Source organism: Eptesicus fuscus, chromosome 7 (assembly GCF_027574615.1).
Source record: "Eptesicus fuscus isolate TK198812 chromosome 7, DD_ASM_mEF_20220401, whole genome shotgun sequence".
Lineage (NCBI taxonomy): Eukaryota > Metazoa > Chordata > Mammalia > Chiroptera > Vespertilionidae > Eptesicus > Eptesicus fuscus.
Genome location: NC_072479.1, coordinates 95,564,624 through 95,582,772, shown reverse-complemented (window position 1 = coordinate 95,582,772; position 18,149 = coordinate 95,564,624). Strand labels below are relative to the sequence as shown.

At 40.6% G+C, this 18,149-nt stretch overlaps 1 protein-coding gene and 1 non-coding gene across 3 annotated transcripts in view; one reads left to right on the top strand and one right to left on the bottom strand.

The window, feature by feature from the left end:
- The window catches only part of ALDH1L2 (aldehyde dehydrogenase 1 family member L2), a 45,531-nt gene that overhangs the window by 7,808 nt on the left and 19,574 nt on the right, over window positions 1–18,149 (top strand). The window contains exons 3-12 of one of the 2 annotated variants that reach the window (XM_054719432.1): window positions 1,770–2,004; window positions 4,440–4,605; window positions 6,285–6,386; window positions 6,593–6,682; window positions 9,525–9,659; window positions 10,806–10,931; window positions 11,951–12,042; window positions 14,011–14,158; window positions 16,009–16,128; window positions 16,718–16,845. In XM_054719432.1, the coding sequence (XP_054575407.1) occupies window positions 1,770–2,004; window positions 4,440–4,605; window positions 6,285–6,386; window positions 6,593–6,682; window positions 9,525–9,659; window positions 10,806–10,931; window positions 11,951–12,042; window positions 14,011–14,158; window positions 16,009–16,128; window positions 16,718–16,845 (1,342 nt within the window). The remainder of the gene's footprint in view (window positions 1–1,769; window positions 2,005–4,439; window positions 4,606–6,284; window positions 6,387–6,592; window positions 6,683–9,524; window positions 9,660–10,805; window positions 10,932–11,950; window positions 12,043–14,010; window positions 14,159–16,008; window positions 16,129–16,717; window positions 16,846–18,149) is intronic. The other variant, XM_054719433.1, reaches the window with a different exon arrangement.
- On the bottom strand, window positions 7,007–7,136 carry LOC114232717 (small nucleolar RNA SNORA24). Its single transcript, XR_003618807.2, has one exon. It is a non-coding gene; the product is annotated as a small nucleolar RNA SNORA24 (small nucleolar RNA).

The window sequence follows — 18,149 nt, the reverse complement described above, 5'->3', positions numbered from 1 at the left end:
ATGTGTTCAGCTAAATTATAGGAATCCACTCACTCATAAAGGATGAAGGAGGTCAACTAGCAGTTCTGCCATGTACATGAACTTCAGAAGAACTGCAAGCATGTGACCTTTCACAATTTTCTCCCAATTTAGCATTTTTTTACCATGTATCTATGTTCCTATTATCTGACATTTTATTTATTTATTTATTTATTTATTTATTTAATTTTATTTTTTATTGAGGTATTATATGTGTACATATCTTACCATTACCCCCCCACCCCACACCCATACATGCCCTCACCCCCCAGAGTTTTGCGTCCATTGTTTATGCTTATATGCATGCATATAAGTCCTTCGTTTGATTTCATATCTCCCCCACCTCTCCCTAACTTTCCCCCTGTAATTTGAAAGTCTGTTTGATGCTTTACTGTCTCTGTATCTATCTTTTTGTTCATCACTTTATATAGTATCTGACATTTTAGTTGTTCACAGCTTTTGAACATTTTATGGACACTTACAGTTTATGAACGTCACTATACTGGTCTCTCAAATTCTTCCAAATGCATCGATCGAGGCATCACCTTGATGGCCTTCAAGACTCACTAGGCTTTGGAACTGAGGCTTGGTGGCATAGGGATCCCATCTGGAATCGATGAATATTGATGATTGGGTGACGAGAAGGAAAGGGAACCAAAAAAACATATAGGTAAAAAGCCTAAAATGTAGTTACATTGAGTTATCAATGGAAAAGAAATGTACTTAATATTTTAGGGTATATAGTAGTAGAAATGAGATTTTATTATGGAAAAACATGCTTGTGCTGTCTGCACTTTGAGGGCCAGTCCATTTCTCACAGAGGTAGGATGGAATCATTCCTTTTATTTTATATTTTTTTAAATATGTTTTTTAAATTGATTTCAGAGAGAGGAAGGGAGAGAGGAAGAGAGAATCATTGATCAGCTGCCTCCTGCACAACCCCTGCTAGGGACCGAGTCTGCAACCTGGGCCTGTGCCCTGACTGGGAATCAAGCGTGACCTCCTGGTTCATGGGTGGACTCCCAACCACTGAGCCACACTGTCTGGGCAAGAAGGGACACTTTCCAGGACAGAGCCTAGGATCTGCTCCAGGATGGCCGAACCCTACAGGGAGCATGTGTTCTTCAGTCTTGGCCTCTCCTCCCCTAACTTATCTGATTGGTGAACTTGGGTGAAGGAACTAGACAAGTTCAGCTCAGCTCCTTTCTCCCTTTATCTTTTGGGATCTGCCTGTTTGGCAGGGAGAAGTGCCCTGGTTTACAGTTTGCCCTGTGATTAAAGGGACTCCCCTCAACAAACCTGCATGGGAAGAAATTTGAGGTTTTCCAACTGCGCCAGAGACTGAGTATGTCTAATTTGGGTGGTGATGTATTGGCACCTGGCTCCAAATATTAAAAAAAAAAAACACCAAGCAAGTGTTCCTTAAATGGCGGGATCAGTAAGGGAAGTACAAATTTTGATCCATAAAAGAAAAGGCCTCAGTTAAAAATCTCAAAATGGTATCTAGCCACAAACGTTTGAGTTTAAACATTTGCATTAACTAGATAGATAAAAATCACATTAGAAAAATGAATGGTTCATGGTAAAATTGTAGCAGGTCAAATCCTGGCCAGAATCTAAATTGTTCTTCCGCTATGTTTTATTTGTAAATGTTTCACAAAGCTATAAAATTACAATGTGTAACTCCACAGCAGTATGAAATTGCGACTAAAGTTATTTTTAATGAAAACAATCTTCTCTTTCATGCTCAGCTTTGGCTGCAGAGAAAGATGGGACCCCTGTGTTCAAGTTCCCTAGATGGAGAGTCAAGGGCAAGACCATAGAGGAGGTGGCAGAGGCCTACAGATCCGTGGGGGCCGAGCTAAATGTGCTTCCGTTCTGCACACAGTTCATCCCCATGGATGTAATTGACAGCCCAAAGCACGGCTCCATCATTTACCACCCGTCCATCCTTCCCAGGCATAGAGGAGCCTCTGCTATCAACTGGTGAGATGTTTTATTTTATTTTTATTCTTTTTATTTTTAATCGATTTCAGAGAGGAAGGGACAGGGAGAGAGAGAAACGAAAACATCAATGATGAGAGAATCATTGATCAGCTGCCTCTTGCACGCCCCACACTGGGCATCGAACCCACAACCTGGACATGTGCCCTGACCGGGAATCAAACCATGACCTCCTGGTTCATGGGTTGATGCTCAACCACTGAGCCACGCTGGCCTGGGTGGTGAGATGTTTTTAATAACAGAGAAGATGGGCCTATTCCTATTGCCCACAATCTTTCTGTTTTTTACCTAGGTCAGTGGTCGGCAAACTGTGGTTCACGAGCCACATGCGGCTCTTTGGCCCCTTGAGTATGGCTCTTCCACAAAATACCACGTGCAGGCGCACACGTACAGTGCGATTAAAACTTCGTGGCCCATGCGCAGAAGTCGGTTTTCGGCTCTCAAAAGAAATTTCAATCATTGTACTGTTGACATTTGGCTCTGTTGACTAATGAGTTTGCCAACCACTGACCTAGGTGATCAAGGAATTAGGTATGTTTGAACAATTGTGAGGTCCTGTATGATTGCTACTGTTGCATGAACTCCCCTGAGAGTTAGAGGTACTGCATAAGACAAAACAGCATTTCCCAAAAGTGGTCTGTAACCAGGTTACAAGAATGGGCTTCAGCTAGGTTTAAACAAAGGTTCTACTATCAGACAAGCTTGGTTATGCTGGATTTCCTTATCGCAGGACTTGTTAGAACTTGTAACATTAGCATCATAATCTCCCGGAGGGAATCTGAATACACAGTGTTCCCAAACTTATTTGATCATAGAGCTTTTTTTTTTTCTTTTGCGTAGAACATCTCAAGTACATTTCAGGAAATGCTGAATTACCTGAAATTATCTTCATTGCCTGTCTTCCCCCACTCAACTTTAAGCTTTTTGAGGGAGGGACTATGATCTAACTATTTTATTGCTGTACTACCCGGAATCAAGAACAATGCCTGGTACACTGTAGGTACCCAATACCATAGGTACATCATGTTGTGGGCCTTGCTCACTTTCTGTACCTTCTTTCCTTTCCCTGCACATCTCCCAGACATCTCTCAGTGTCAGGTTACTGAATAGACAGAAAATCTATATTTAGTTTAACTGTGAACATTTCATTGTATTTAAAATCTGATTATATAAATTGATTTCTTTTTGCTCTTTAAATAGTACTGTAACACATATCTGGGTACTTAAACTTGTGTGTTTTTTTTTTTCATTTCACGTTGCTTCTACACGCAGAATCATTGAGTCAAAGTATATGAATATTTTCAAGGATCTTGGTAACATAAAGCCACAACATTTCTGAAAAGAGTGATTGGTTGATTGGTTGATTTATTTAGGTCTGGCTTGATTAATTGCTCAGAGAAGTAAAAATTATTTCTATCGTGGACATGGCTGATCTACCACTTCATGCTCAGTCTATATTAGTCTGCTCTCTGATACGATTTTATTTGTCCACATGCCCAGTTCATATGTATTATAAACTCCCGTAGGGATGGCATTTTCTCTTAGGCTAAGCTTTATAGAGCCCAAAATACAAATACTAGTTGAATTAATCAACCATCTTTTACTAGAATTTATGCAGACTTCTAGCTCTAAATGATGCTTTTTCCTGAATTGCACAACTTAAATTAACAATCAGTTCTCCTCTTCACATTGCACTAAGCAGTCTTAGTTTTATCTTCTATTATCTTATTCTGACTAATACAGGGTCAAGTATGATGTAAGAATTGACCCTGGTGGGTAAAATTACTTGATGCTGCTGTAGAAAGCCGACACCAGGTAGTCAGTGGGTGGTAGTTATGATGGACTCTAATGCCTTTTTCAGTAGACTGTAAGTCATTAGTATGTGTTAACAAGAATTTTTACTGAAAATGTAAATCCAAATAAAATTAAATTTTACATTTACCAGTAGGATAGTGTATTTAGGGTGGATATCTGAACTTTAAAATAGCAGTGCCATTAAATAGCAGTGCCATTAAATATTGCTTTTTATAAGTGGTGATATTTCCCAGCTCTGCTGTTAATAGCTTACAGCCCAGTGGTGTGGCTTAGTGGTTGAGCATTGACCTAGGAACCAGGAGGTCATGGTTCAATTTCCGATCAGGGCACATGCCCAGGTTGCGGGCTCGATCATCCCCAGTGTGGAGTGTACAGGAGGCAGCCGATCAATGAATTCTCTCTCATCATTGATGTTTCTATCTCTCTCTCCCTCTCCCTTCCTCTCTGAAATCAATCAAAAATTATTTTTTTTAAAAAATCTCACAGTAGCTTCATTCACCATCAACTCTCCATTGTAACTACCTTGTGCTTTACTATCACTAATTCATCATTTTATGATACAGTTGACCAAACTTTTAAGTTGAGACTCTTTATTTTCACAGGACTCTGATTATGGGAGATAAGAAAGCTGGATTTTCTGTATTCTGGGCTGATGATGGTTTAGACACAGGACCCATCCTTCTTCAGAGGTCATGTGATGTTGAGCCCAATGATACAGTGGATGCACTATATAATAGATTTCTTTTTCCTGAAGGAATCAAAGCCATGGTCAGTACATTTATGCCATCAAGAAGAATTTAGTAAACCTTCAAAGTTTTGAAGATATTTTTCTTTTTAGGAATTTTTACTAAAAATGTAAATCCAAATAAAATTAAATTTTACATTTACCAGTAGGATAGTGTATTTAGGGTGGATATCTGAACTTTAAAATTTCTAGTCAATGAAGCTGATTTGCTTTTCTGAGTGCAATGATCAAATGGATGAACTAGCAATCAAACTGTTTCAATTATTTTGCCAAATACTTGAATCTCCAACACTGCTTATAACACTAATTGTAAAGAAGTACAGAGAATCTTAAGAAATTTTGCTATGTAATTTGGACTTCCTGTAAAAGTATCTGAAATCAGTCTATATAATGGGGTGAAATTTGGTGTTGCTCTATTTGTTCAGATGTGCTCAGAACATGTACCCCACAAAGTAAAACTATGTTAGCCTGTAAAAGTATTGAAAGATACTTTTACTGTTATTTAATATTTTCCAGAGTTTGATATGGTAGAAGTAGCAACACAGAGATGGACAGTAAGATGACATAAAGCATCAGCCTTTGATTTCAGAGGGAGGAGAGCAGTATTCTGTTTGTATCACTTAATGATTTATTGATACCAAAGTTCTCATTCTGTCACTAATTTATTGTATGACAATGGGCAGGTCACTTAGATTCTTTAGCCTTGGTTTCCTTATCTATAGAATCTAGATATTACTACCTGATGGATAGTTGTTGTGAAAATTAAATGGCATTTGTGTAAAGCACCTGGCATACGATAGGTGCTCAAAAATAATAATTACATAATACAATCAAAATGGTATTACATGTGTTCAGTGGCATTTTTTCAAATCTGGCTCCTGTACCCAAGCCCAGGTGATATTATAGCTAGAAGTGGGTAGAATGAATGAGCTGTAAACTTGTCCTTGTTCCCGGGTGGTTTGCTCCATATGCTCTTGGGGAGGTTGGTCAGCAGCTCTGAGTGCTTAGAGAGAAACCTGAGAACTTGAGCTCACATAGGCCTCCCAGTAGGGGAGAGAAGCTCTCCACTCAAGACAAACATAAATATAAATACAACATGGAGGAGAATGTAGGACACATCCCAAATGCAATCAAACTCACGGGTAGATGTTAACTTTTTAAACTTCCAGGTGTCCTAAGCTAGAAAGCAAGTTGAATTACTTACATATAGCAATGTATCGCTGTCTGGAATCATCATGATGAGAAGAAATAACCCATCATGACTTATTTTACAATAATATACCTGAAATTTCCATTGAATCACCCAGGGGAGGTTGAAATTTGTTTAAAGAAGGAAGTTCAGACTTGATATTGGCAGTAGATAGACTTGGATGCAGATCTTTCTTCTGACACCTACAGGCCATCTCTGCAATCTTGAGCTAGCTGCTTAACTTTTTCTAAGACTCCGTTTCCTCATCTGTGAGACAGGAATAATAGTATCCACCTCGCAGGATGGGTGTGAAGTTGCAAGGGGTATTTCACATGAAGCAACTACCACACTGCCTGGCACATAGACAGATCTGAAGAAATGCTAGTTATTGTCATAGTCTGACTCTCTGGACAGATTTATAAGCAGTCATTCTGTAGAGCAGAAACTTCAGCTAAACAGATCATGCTGTTGTTGCCCATTGGGCTGTAACACAGGTAACGTTTCTGGCTTTAGGTGGAAGCTGTTCAACTCATAGCCGATGGAAAAGCTCCTCGGATTCCCCAGCCAGAAGAAGGGGCAACATATGAAGGTATCCAGAAAAAGGAAAATGCTGAGGTATTTATACCAACGCAACTCAACCATTTATATGGCCCTCAACCTTTGAGTGGTTCCCAGTGTACTATTTTTTTTGGCCCAAAGGCAGATCTCCAAGCCAGCCAGCCCAACCACTCCTACCTCTACTTCTGAGGGACAGAAATGTTTCCGTTGCCTTTGACACTGTCCACATCAAGAGGTTCAGCCTGTGCTTTGTGCTTTCCTAGATTTCTTGGGATCAGTCTGCTGAAGTTTTACATAACTGGATCCGAGGCCATGATAAAGTCCCTGGCGCTTGGACAGAGATAAATGGACAGGTATGTTCTAGGGACCACTTTTTTTTTTTAAACAGGTTTGAATGTTTCTTATGCTAACAAGGCCTTTATTGAAAATACTTTTCCTACAGTTTCCAGAATATTATTTTGTCCCATAACATCATTTCCCACTCAATCCTGGACCTGTTGACTAGAAATCATGTTTGTCCTGTGCACTGCAGGAAGCTAAAGGAGACTTCACCCATGTCACTGGATTTCTTGATCCCTTATGTTTTCCATCACCCATTGCAATAATTAGTTCAACTTCGCAGAAACATACTGCCCTTTGCGCAATAACCCAGCACCCTCCAGGGTTTTAAAAGTGAAGAATGTTACTTGTGCAAGTCAGAATCTGATACCAATTAAATGGTGACAGCTTTGCCATAAACAAGAAAATGCTCTTCCATGGCTAGGAAGGGAGACGGCCACAGCTGACAGGTCCCAAAGACGCATGGAGTAGGGACCACTTTTTTTTTTCATGTTACCATCGTAAGAGGTATGACCCATAAGTCTAGGCTTCCTCTGGTCTTCCCTTGGTCATGGGGAGGGTCTGAGATCTAGGGATATGTGACCTGCTGAAGGAAACACCCGCTTCTTTACTCAGCCCACAGAGAGCATTTGCTGTGGAGCAGACAGTAGGCACAGCCCCTGCTCTCACGGAGCCCGCAGTTTTATGGAAAAGGCAGAGACGTGAATAAACACCCGTAACGCAGTAAGACAAGGGCTATACGTCCCTGAGGCCCAGATTCAGGTGTGTTAGGAAAGGCTTCCTGGAAAAGCTGACTTATTTGATTGCACGTTGAGAAAAGGTCACAGGTAGAGAATAAGAAAAGGAGGTGAAGACCCAGGGACAGGAGAATGTATTACCCCAAACTCACAATGAAGCCGGAGCCCCAGGTGAGAGGCAAGGGGAGAGATGAGGCAGGGAGGTGGGCGGAACCAGAGCAGGAAGGGCCTTCTCAATGGGGGAATCTCAACTCAGGTTCTCAGGTTTCACCTCTTCAAAGAAGTTTCCTGTCCTGCTCACACGTCCAGCCTGGTGAGGTTGAGGGTCCATCCTCTCTGTTCCAACAATACCCTGCCTACCTGACACAGCACAGTGTATATTGTGTCTCTTTATTTACCTATCCCTTCTCCTCCACTGGACTATGAACCTTTTAGGGGTAAGGGCTTCAAGTTGTTGTCTTGATAATCTCAGCACTGAAGCAGGGTTCTTAGTGCATATGAGGTGCCAATAAAAATATGTGGGATCATGCCCGGCTGGTGCAGCTCAGTGGTTGAGCATCGAGCTATGAACCAGAAGGTCACGGTTCAATTCCCGTCAGGGCACATGCCTGGGTTGCCGGCTCGATCTCCAGTAGGAGACAGCCGATCAATGATTCTCTCATCATTGATGTTTCTATCTCTTTCTTCCTCTCCCTTCCTCTCTGAAATCAATAAAAATATATATTAAAAAATAATAAAAAATAAAAATATGTGGGATCAATGAAGGACCAAGGGAGGAAGTTTAGTGCAGTGAGTGTGGGATCTGGAGCTGGAATGTTTCAGTTAAAATTCTGGCTCTGCACTATTTGCTATGTAACCTGGGGCAGGTTACTTAACCTTTGAGTGCCTTGGTTTCCTTATTGTAAAATGGAATAATAGTGCCTTCTTTATAGGTTATGGGTTATGTGAAGATTAAATGAGTTAACACATGTTAATTCATTTAAGTGCTTGGTCCCTGCCAAAAGTATTCAGCAAATGTTAACTTTATTGTCCTCAATAAATGACAGAGGATAGTAATCCTATATAATAAAGAGGTAATATGCAAATTAACCCTCACGCCCTCACAAGATGGCTGCCTACAACCAGGCCAGCAGGGGGGTTAGTGAGGGACAACAAAACGACTGAACAAGCAGGCTGCATGTGGCAACCAAGCCAGCAGGGGGGAGAGGGGGGGCCCATGAGGGGTGACCAGGCCGGCAGGGGAGGTCAGTTGGAGGTGACCAGGATGGCAGGGGGGGCAGTGAGGGGTGACTAGGCCAGCGGTGGAGGGCAGTTGGGGGCGACCAGGCCAGCAGAGGGGGGCAGTTAGCGACCAGGCCGGCAGGGAGGGGACAGTTGGGGGTGACCTGGCCGGCAGCAGGGAACAGTTAGGGGCAACCAGGCCAGCAGGGGGGGTGCAGTTAGGGGTGACCAGGCAGGCAGGCAGGTGAGCGATTAGGAGCCAGCGGTCCAGGATTGTGAGAGGATTGTCCGACTGCTGGGGATTGGGCCTAAACCGGCAGTCAGACATCCCCCAAGGGGTCCTGGATTGGAGAGGGTACAGGCTGGGCTGAGGGGACCACCCCCCCCCCACCCTGTGCACGAATTTTGTGCACCCGGCCTCTAGTAGAATTATAATAAAAAATCAGTTAATAACGAGTTCTCTTGGTTACAGTCTAGATCCAGTCCTATTTCCATGAACTCACCCACAAAGCACCCTATACTTCCCATCAATAACCACAATACATTGGAATACACCCCTCCCCCCAACACCTCCATTCCCCTCAAAAACCCTACCTCCAGCCTGCAAAGTCTGTGAGAGTTTTTCATCTCATTCACATTTGCATCAATGCAAATAAATGATAAATGCATACTCATGTTTTCTGGATGTGGGACATTTTTAAAACTCTTCAATCATATAGTTGCAGACTATCTCTTGCTCTATGTCATTTCTACAGATGCTTGAGACAGTCTCTCACATTGGGGTGTCTGATCTTATCATGAGTGATAATTCCAGCACTTTTGCAGAGTACTGTTTGCACACACCCGTTCAGAGGTGCATCTTCCCCACGTCACACTCTGGGTTTGATCTCTTTATTAGATGGTCACGTTCTATGGCTCTTCACTACTGAATAGCTCCGTGCCGCCTGGAGAACCACTGGAAATGAAAGGTGCCAAGAAGCCTGGCCTTGTTACCAAACATGGACTTGTTCTTTTTGGTAACGATGGAAAAGCAGTGAGTGTTCAATATGGTCACCTGTAAAATACGACCCCCAACTCTTTTTTTTGTTTCCTTCTATACCCCAAGCTATTAAGGGAATATCTTTCTCAAGGTAATCTGACCTTGCAGTGGGATGTGGGAGGCTCAAGATACCTGTGCCCATTTTTCTCTGTTTTTCACACCTCGATGTGCCTGGATGAGAACAAGGCTTCCAGAATGGCCCCAAGAACCTGAACAGTCAGCTTTGCAATGAGTAGAAAGAGCATGGAATTTAGTCAGAAAATGGGATATGAATCCCTGCTCTGCCATCTACTGGTCTTGGGAAGGATGCTTCTCTCCTCTCCATCTCAGTTTCCCCATTTATGAAACAGAGAGAGTAATCCCATCTGTCTGCCTTCCCACTGCCAGAGTCTGGGAGGATCAAATGAGATGGATGTGGTCCTCTTTTAGATGCTCGTTGCCTCTGCCTCACCAGGCAGGTGCCCACCCACACTCCCTGTGCTTGGGAGTGTGGGCTCTGGCTTCAGTGGGCTCGTGGGCAGCTTCCCCATGAAGAAAGCAAAAGGGAATTTGCCACGTGACAGATATTCTCTGCCAGCTTGCAGGATAGATCAGTTATTAATATTGCAGTCTTCAGGGTCCAGCTAGTTCTGAGTTGTTACCCCAGCTCTGTTACTTATTAGCTGTGTGGCATTGGGCAAATTACTTACCCTCAGTAACCTCATTTCCCCATCCATAAAATAGAGCTAATAATGGCACCTGCCTTCATCTGGAGTTATGAGATTAAATAAGATACTTCAGCATATGCATACTAAGCATATACATACATACATGTGCATGTTGGAGTAAGTGTTCAGATGATGGCAGTGGCGGTAGTTATAGTAGATTTTAGTTCAAATACCCACATCAAATGTCAATTTTTCAGGGGCTTATTATCCATTTTGGGATGTATCTATTCCTAGATTTAACTGTCTTCTTTCTGCTGCCATTGTTAAAATACTATTTCAGTCCCTTTACACATAATGGTAAGTCGTCTTCATCCATATGTTTGCATTTGCCAAATAATCTACTCCTTAAATATATGATTCCTTCTTCTACCAGCCTCACTTTTGAATTGCCCGAACCCTCAACTCTTCTCCTTATTTTGTTGCTATTTTGTAGCTGATGGTGAGAAATCTACAGTTTGAAGATGGAAAAATGATTCCTGCCTCTCACTACTTTTCAGCGGGTGAGACATCAGTGGTAGAACTTACAGCCGAAGAGATGAAGGTGGCAGAGACCATCAAGGTGAGCATGGAATGTCCGCACTATTTCTCCTGCCTTGGAAAAGCGAAGCATTTTTGTATGTGGTACCATCAGTACTCCAACTAGTGGAGATGGAAGTTTATTTCTTCTTCTTCTTTTTTTTTTTTTGTATTAGCTACAATAAGAAGTCAACCCCAAAATGTATATGCGGATTTATTTTTCACTCACATAAATCATCCAAGGCAGTTTCAGGTTGGCATAGGAATTAGGGGGAAAGCTGGAACATGAGGATTAGGGATTGATTTATTCAGGGACACAGGGGGTCTGCTATCTCCAAGGGGGGGGTCATCTCCATTCCAGACAGCCCAGAAGGGCAAAAGAGCATAGAGAATTGTGTGAGGGAAGTTTTTCAAGGGCCAAGACTGGAATGCAGATCCCTTCTGCTCAGATTCATTGGCTAGATCCGTGGTTGGCAAACTGCGGCTCGCAAGCCACATGCGGCTCTTTGGCCCCTTGAGTGTGGCTCTTCCACAAAATACCACGGCCTGGGCGAGTCTATTTTGAAGAAGTGGCGTTAGAAGAAGTTTAAGTTTAAAAAATTTGGCTCTCAAAAGAAATTTCAATCGTTGTACTGTTGATATTTGGCTCTGTTGACTGAGTTTGCCGACCACAGGATCTAGCTCAGTGGTCGGCAAACTCATTAGTCAACAGAGCCAAATATCAACAGTACAACGATTGAAATTTCTTTTGAGAGCCAAATTTTTTAAACTTAAACTATATAGGTAGGTATATTGTTATTAACTTAATCAGGGTACTCCTAAGCTGGCCTTTGCTAAAAGCTCAAGGGGCCAAAGAGCCGCATGTGGCTTTCGAGCCACAGTTTGCCGACCACTGGGCTAGATTGACAGTCTTACAGCTGCATCTAACTTGAAGAGATGCTGAGGAAGGAAGTCAAGCCATGTATCCAAGATGAAGAAGAAATCGGTTTGCTGAGGAGCCAGCCAGTCTCTGCCAGTGTTCTACATGGTACAGCCCTCATAAAAGTTATCCCTATGGTGTAGGTCATCTGGGCTGGAATTTTAAGCAACGTTCCTGTTATTGAAGACTCAACAGACTTCTTTAAATCTGGAGCAAGCTCAATGGATGTTGTCAGGTAAAACCACCACCTTATTCATTCACATCCGTCCACTAGGGATTCTGAGTGTGACTTTGAAAATTAAATCTAAATCCCTTGTTCTGGATGTTATTATTTTATCCTACCTGTTTGCTATGTTTCTCTTCATCTTTTTTGTTTGGTTTGTTTCCATGGTCAAACACATATATTTGTTTCCTTCTCTTCCTTGTTATCCAGAAGTACTTTTCATATCTCCTATATACCCAGAAAAGCAATCCTTCTAATTGTTTGTTTTCTTTACAAATGTGTCTTTATATTTCTTAGCTGATTTTCCTCTAATTTGACATTGGAATTGGGATGTTCCAGGTGAAAATGTTAATCAGGAATTTCTTTCATAGTCTGATCCAGAAGGATACCTGACCTTGATTACACTTCCCACCAAAATCATTTTTTCGTATCCTCCCAAAACGCCCAGTAAGGTCGATCTAGAATGAGGATTACCAGGCTACTTGTGAGAATAAGGATCATCAACCTATAGTCAGAATTTCTCTACAGAGGATTACAGCAAGTTGAAAGGGCTAGAGTCCTAGAAACCCCATCTTCGGCACGAAGTGTACCAGGGTCCTAATAGTGGAGAGTTGCAATGGTGTTGTTTTTATTTTATTTTTATTGATTTCAGAGAGGAAGAGAGAGAGAGAGAAAGATAGAAACATCAATGATGAGAGAGAATCATTGATCAGCTGCCTCCTGCCCACCTCACTCTGGGGATCAAGCCCACAACCTGAGCATATGCCCTGACCGGGAATTGAATTGTGACCTCCTGGTTAATAGGTTGACGCTCAACCACTAAGCCATGCTGGCCAGGGCCAGAGTTGTTTTTTTCTTTGACACTATAGTCACGAACTAAACAAGGTAAACAATGTCACTCCTCTTGACACAATCTTTCATGTCAGCAAAGCAAGTGTGTTCTTGACAAATATTCTGTTTACTCATTTATTCATTCATTTATTTAACAACATCTATTGAACACTTACTATATATCAGGAACAGTTTTTTTTCAGTGGGGATACAGTCATCAATAAGACAAGATCCCTTCATTCATGAAGCTTTTGTAGTTCAGTAACTCAAGAGCAAATGACTTTTTATCAAAAGTCAAGAGTTTTGGTTCTTCAAATTACAAATTTCTCAGCTATGACTCATGACTTCCCAGAAATTTCTAACTTGCTCAACTAAAGATTTCAATACTGTACTTTTAGTACTTTTTTTTTTTTTGCCAGCAAAATACTCTTGCAGGAATTACCCATTTCCTGTTTGAGTGTCTGGCTTACCATAATCATCTGATATTATTATCTTGAACTACCAAGGCATCTCATCTCTTTTAGAGGATAAATGACTGAACAACAACTGTGGTAGGCTTTCTATAGTGCATCTAGTTCACTGTTGCTATTCAAGAAATGTTAAATAACAGCTGTATTTTGAAAAATCAGCAGTGAAAAGTCAAAGGATTGGAAAAGATTTCAGATATTATATTGACCTATGGTTCTAATTAGTACCTACATTAACCATGTAATACAAACAAATGTTTGTTTTATTCTTACATGTAATTTAGAGAACATATTCTATAATATGACTTGTATTTCTCATAATCTTTACAGTTAGGAAATTTCCTTTATTTTATTACTCCTTGACTACATTTGAAAGAAAAGGAACTGATTTTATGAGCTCCTTATTATCTTGCTTATATTACAAGTAATTAAAATATTTTTGCCTTGCTTTCTTTTCTCCTTAGGCATGTATAAAGAATTGCCATTGTCCTTCCACATAGCTTTTTAGTTTTTTTTTTCTTCTATTCTTATCAATTTTTCTGATTACTACCATAGAAGACTTCATAAGACATATATAGGCATGTGACATGTTTTACTTTGAAACAACTTGACAACGATAATTACACAGCTCCCCTAAATCCTTTAACAAATGTGAGTAACAGGAGCTGGTTCTTACTTTAAGGCTGGTTGAAGAGATCAGACAGAAATGTGGTGGGCTTCAGTTACAGAATGAAGATGTCTATATGGCCACCAAGTTTGAAGACTTCATCCAAAAAGTCGTGAGGAAAATGAGAGGAGAAGATCAGGAAGAAGAGCTAGTAGTGGATTATGTAAGTCTATGGTGTTTAAATCTAAATCATTAAGATTCCTATACTATTAAAAATGACATATCTTTCATCTACTTGTTTTTAAAATAACAGTTGTATTAAGATATAATTCAGCCCAGCCGGAGTGGCTCAATGGTTGAGCATCAACCATTGAACCAGGAGGTCATGGTTCGATTCCCAGTCATAGGTATGTATATATAGGGAAAACATAGTACATACTACTATAAGATTTTGTGTACACATATATTCTCAGTTCTCTTGGGTATATATTTAGGTGTGGAATTGATGAGTCATATGTTTCACTTTTTGAGGAACCACCAAACTCTTTTCCACAATAGCTACACCATTTACAATCCCACTAGCAATTTAGGAAAGTTTAATTCTCCATGTCCTCACCAACATTTGCTATTTGCTATTTTCTGTCTTTTCTATTTTTGCTGTCCTAATGGGTGTGACCTGGTATTTCATTGTGGTTTTAATTTCCATTTCCCTAATGACCAGTGATGAACACCTTTTCGTGTGCTTATTGGCTATTTGTATATCTTCTTTGAAGAAATATCTATTCAAATCTTTTGCCTATTTTTCAACTGGGAGTTTGTCTTGTTAATTTTTGAGGTTTAAGAGACCTTATATATTTTCACCCTAATCAGATATATAATATGTAAATATTTTCTCCCATTCTGTGGGCTTTCTTTTTACTTTTTTGATAGTGTCCTTCGACACACAAAAGTTTTAAAATTTAATTAAGTCTAATTTATCTATTTGTTTTTTGTTACGTGTGCTTCTATATGTCTTGTCTTAAGCCTTTTTTTCTCTATTCTGTCTTTACTGCTTCCTTTTGCATTAAATGGATGTTGTCTAGTGTGCCAGCTTAATCCCTTATTGTTACTTTTACTATATACTTTTGATTATTTTCTTAGTAGTTGCCTTGAGGATTACAATGGACATTTTTGCTTAAAACATTCCTATTCAGATTAATTCCAACTTAATTTGCTGCAACATACTCTGCTCCCTAATCTTCAGTTTTGCTACTATTGTTATGTAAATTACAACTTTATACATTATAAAGTCACAACATCGTTTTATAATTACTACTTCAGGCAGTCATTTTTTACATTTATTCTGACTTTTGTATTTACCTTTATCAATGTTCTTTATTTCTTCATGTAGATATATGTTACTGTTTTGTGTCCTATCATTTCAGCCCGAAGGACAACTACTTCTTTAAAGGGCAATGTGATAGCAATGAATTGTCTCAGTTTTTGTTCGTTTGGGAACGACTTAATTTCTCATTTGTTCTTGGAGGGTATTTTTTGCTGTAAAGTGACATTTTGGTTGACAGTCTTTTCTTTCAGCACTTGTTAGCTAATTGTGGAGAGTACAATTTAGGCAACACATGTAAGAGAGAGAAAGTGGAAATGGGGAGGAACATAAGGAAAGGAAACTCAAAATGGCACCAGTGTAAAAGGAAACCTATTGATAAAGGCAATTTCAAGGCCTAAATGAAAGCAATGGCTGCACTCCATAGGTGTTGCCACTAGATGGTACTGTTTCCATTACCTGGAGGTCTTGTGTGTTACTGTTTCTTCATCTGAGGAAGGAAAATAATCAGATCTTAAAGCCCAGCCTCAAGCACTTCCATCATCACAGATGCCAACCTCCTGCCTCAGTAGCCAACCTCAACATCATGAGGCCCAGATCTTACACATACTTGTCTCTTCGGAAAGTAGGAACTAGAATCCCACGGACTTAACTTCTCCCTCTGCACTAGTGAATAGCTTCTTTTTTGCTAGTCAGTATCAAATGGGTAAACACAGAAATCCACTGAATCTATTAATATAACTCTCTCTTAGGTTTCCAAGGAGGTCAATGAAATGACAGTAAATATGCCATATCAGTGTTTCATAAATGGACAGTTCACAGATGCTGAAGATGGAAAGACTTACGACACTATCAACCCAACAGACGGCTCTGTGAGTAATCGCTCAGTGGGCATAGTGACCACTGGTCGTGGATTTTGAGTTTATACACAGTTGTCAGACAGACAGTCTCCAGAAGTTACTTTTTTCTATCCCTCTGCCTCCGAGCACTTCATATAAATGTACTTCCTGCGTTCTTTTCAACTATTGCATGCCGGTCCTGGCTGCTGTTAACTACGGTAGCCTATTTTATAGAATGAATATTTATGACGAATTTAGACAGATGCATAGACACATCAGAGGCACACCTACCCAATAAAGCTGTGGGGAAATTCTTCAAACTTTGCAAGCTCCATGGCAAGAAACTCAACTTCCCTAAGGAATAGTTGAAGAAATAGTTGTAGTTTTCCTAAATGCGTCTTTCCATAATGTAGTGTGACATGAGAAATACCAAATTTCAGGCTCACAACTTTCATGTTAAAATTGTTTTGGGGGGTCTCCTTTTTTTGTTACTCTGTTACTGGATGTATTGGGTTTCCATTATAAAATTATCTGGATTTTATAATATATTAATTCGAAGAAGCATATTCATATATCTCACTGTAAAATAACCTTTAGCCTGTTTTTACTCATCTTGAAATAGACAATATGCAAAGTATCCTATGCTTCTCTGGTGGATGTTGATAAAGCAGTAGCAGCAGCCAAAGATGCCTTTGAAAATGGTGAATGGGGAAGAATGAATGCAAGAGAAAGAGGAAGGCTGATGTACAGGTATGTTTTTTAAAACCCAGTAAGTGGGCAAGGAAGCCAAGTCTGCGAACGTTGATATTGACTAACATTGCCAAGATTTAAAACATTTCTTCAAAGCATCCTAATATGCACCTATTACATAACATGCCTTCTGTTATTTATATCATACAAAATTTCATATATGTGCGTTCCCGACTTTTGTGTTATTCTTTGTACCATTCAAGGTCCCAGTAGGAAAAGAAGTTTAATAAAAGACTCTTTACCAAGATGTAGCCAAGGTCAAGGGATAATGAAGTACCCAGGCAAGGGCAGCAACAGGGGGCAGCTACCACTCCTCCAAGGACAGAGGAAGGGGCTGGTACTAGAGTCTGGTAAGGTCTAAAGCTATGGGAGAAGACCACACCATGGTGGTTTTGGTTGGGGGACACAGCAGCTGCTGAACCGCAGCCCATCTCTGAGGCAGCCGGGGGATTCCAATTCCCAGCCACTTTTGCCTCTAGTTCACCAGTCTTCTGGGAGTGCCGCCCGCTGGACTCTCATTGGCCAAACCCAGCAAGAGGGCAAGGAAGCCAAGTGATGTAGTCTATGAAGGTCATCCTCCCAGGCCACAGAGCAAGGTGGAGAGTGAATAACAGCCATAAATGGAGAATATCCAGCACCGTTATTTTCTTTAAAAAAATTATATATATATATATATACACACACACACACATATATACATATATATACACATATATATATTATTGCTTTCAGAGAAGAAGGGAGAGGGAGAACGAGATTGAAACACCAATGAGAGAGAATCATTAATCGGTTGTCTCCTGCACACCCCCTACTGGGGATTGAGCCTGCCACCTGGGCATATGCCTCGACCAGGAATCAAACTGTGACCTCCTCCTGGTGTATAGGTCGATGGTCAACCACTGAGCCACACCGGCCGGGCCCTGTGATTTTCAAAGATAAAAATTAAACCTCCTTTATGTGTAGGAAACAAAAGTAATGAAGGGAAATGCTAAGGCCTGAAAGGGTATTATAAGTTGATAACTGAGTATGTCAAGAATAATTCAATTTGATCATAAATTAAGATTTCTGCTTACCTAAGCCAAATAGCTGACCTTGGTCAAAAGATCTCTCAGAGCACGATCTGGAAGAAACACTGGGGTCGGGGGGTTTCATGCCTGACTTTGGAACGGTCCAGAGGGGAGACAGCTCAGACAACTACTATAGGAAAGCAAGTAGCCAAAGTGAACGAAAAAGATGAATTTTTACTGTTTCATAGTCATTAGATAGTCCTAGACTTATCGTCCCACAGAAATTGGACACCAAAC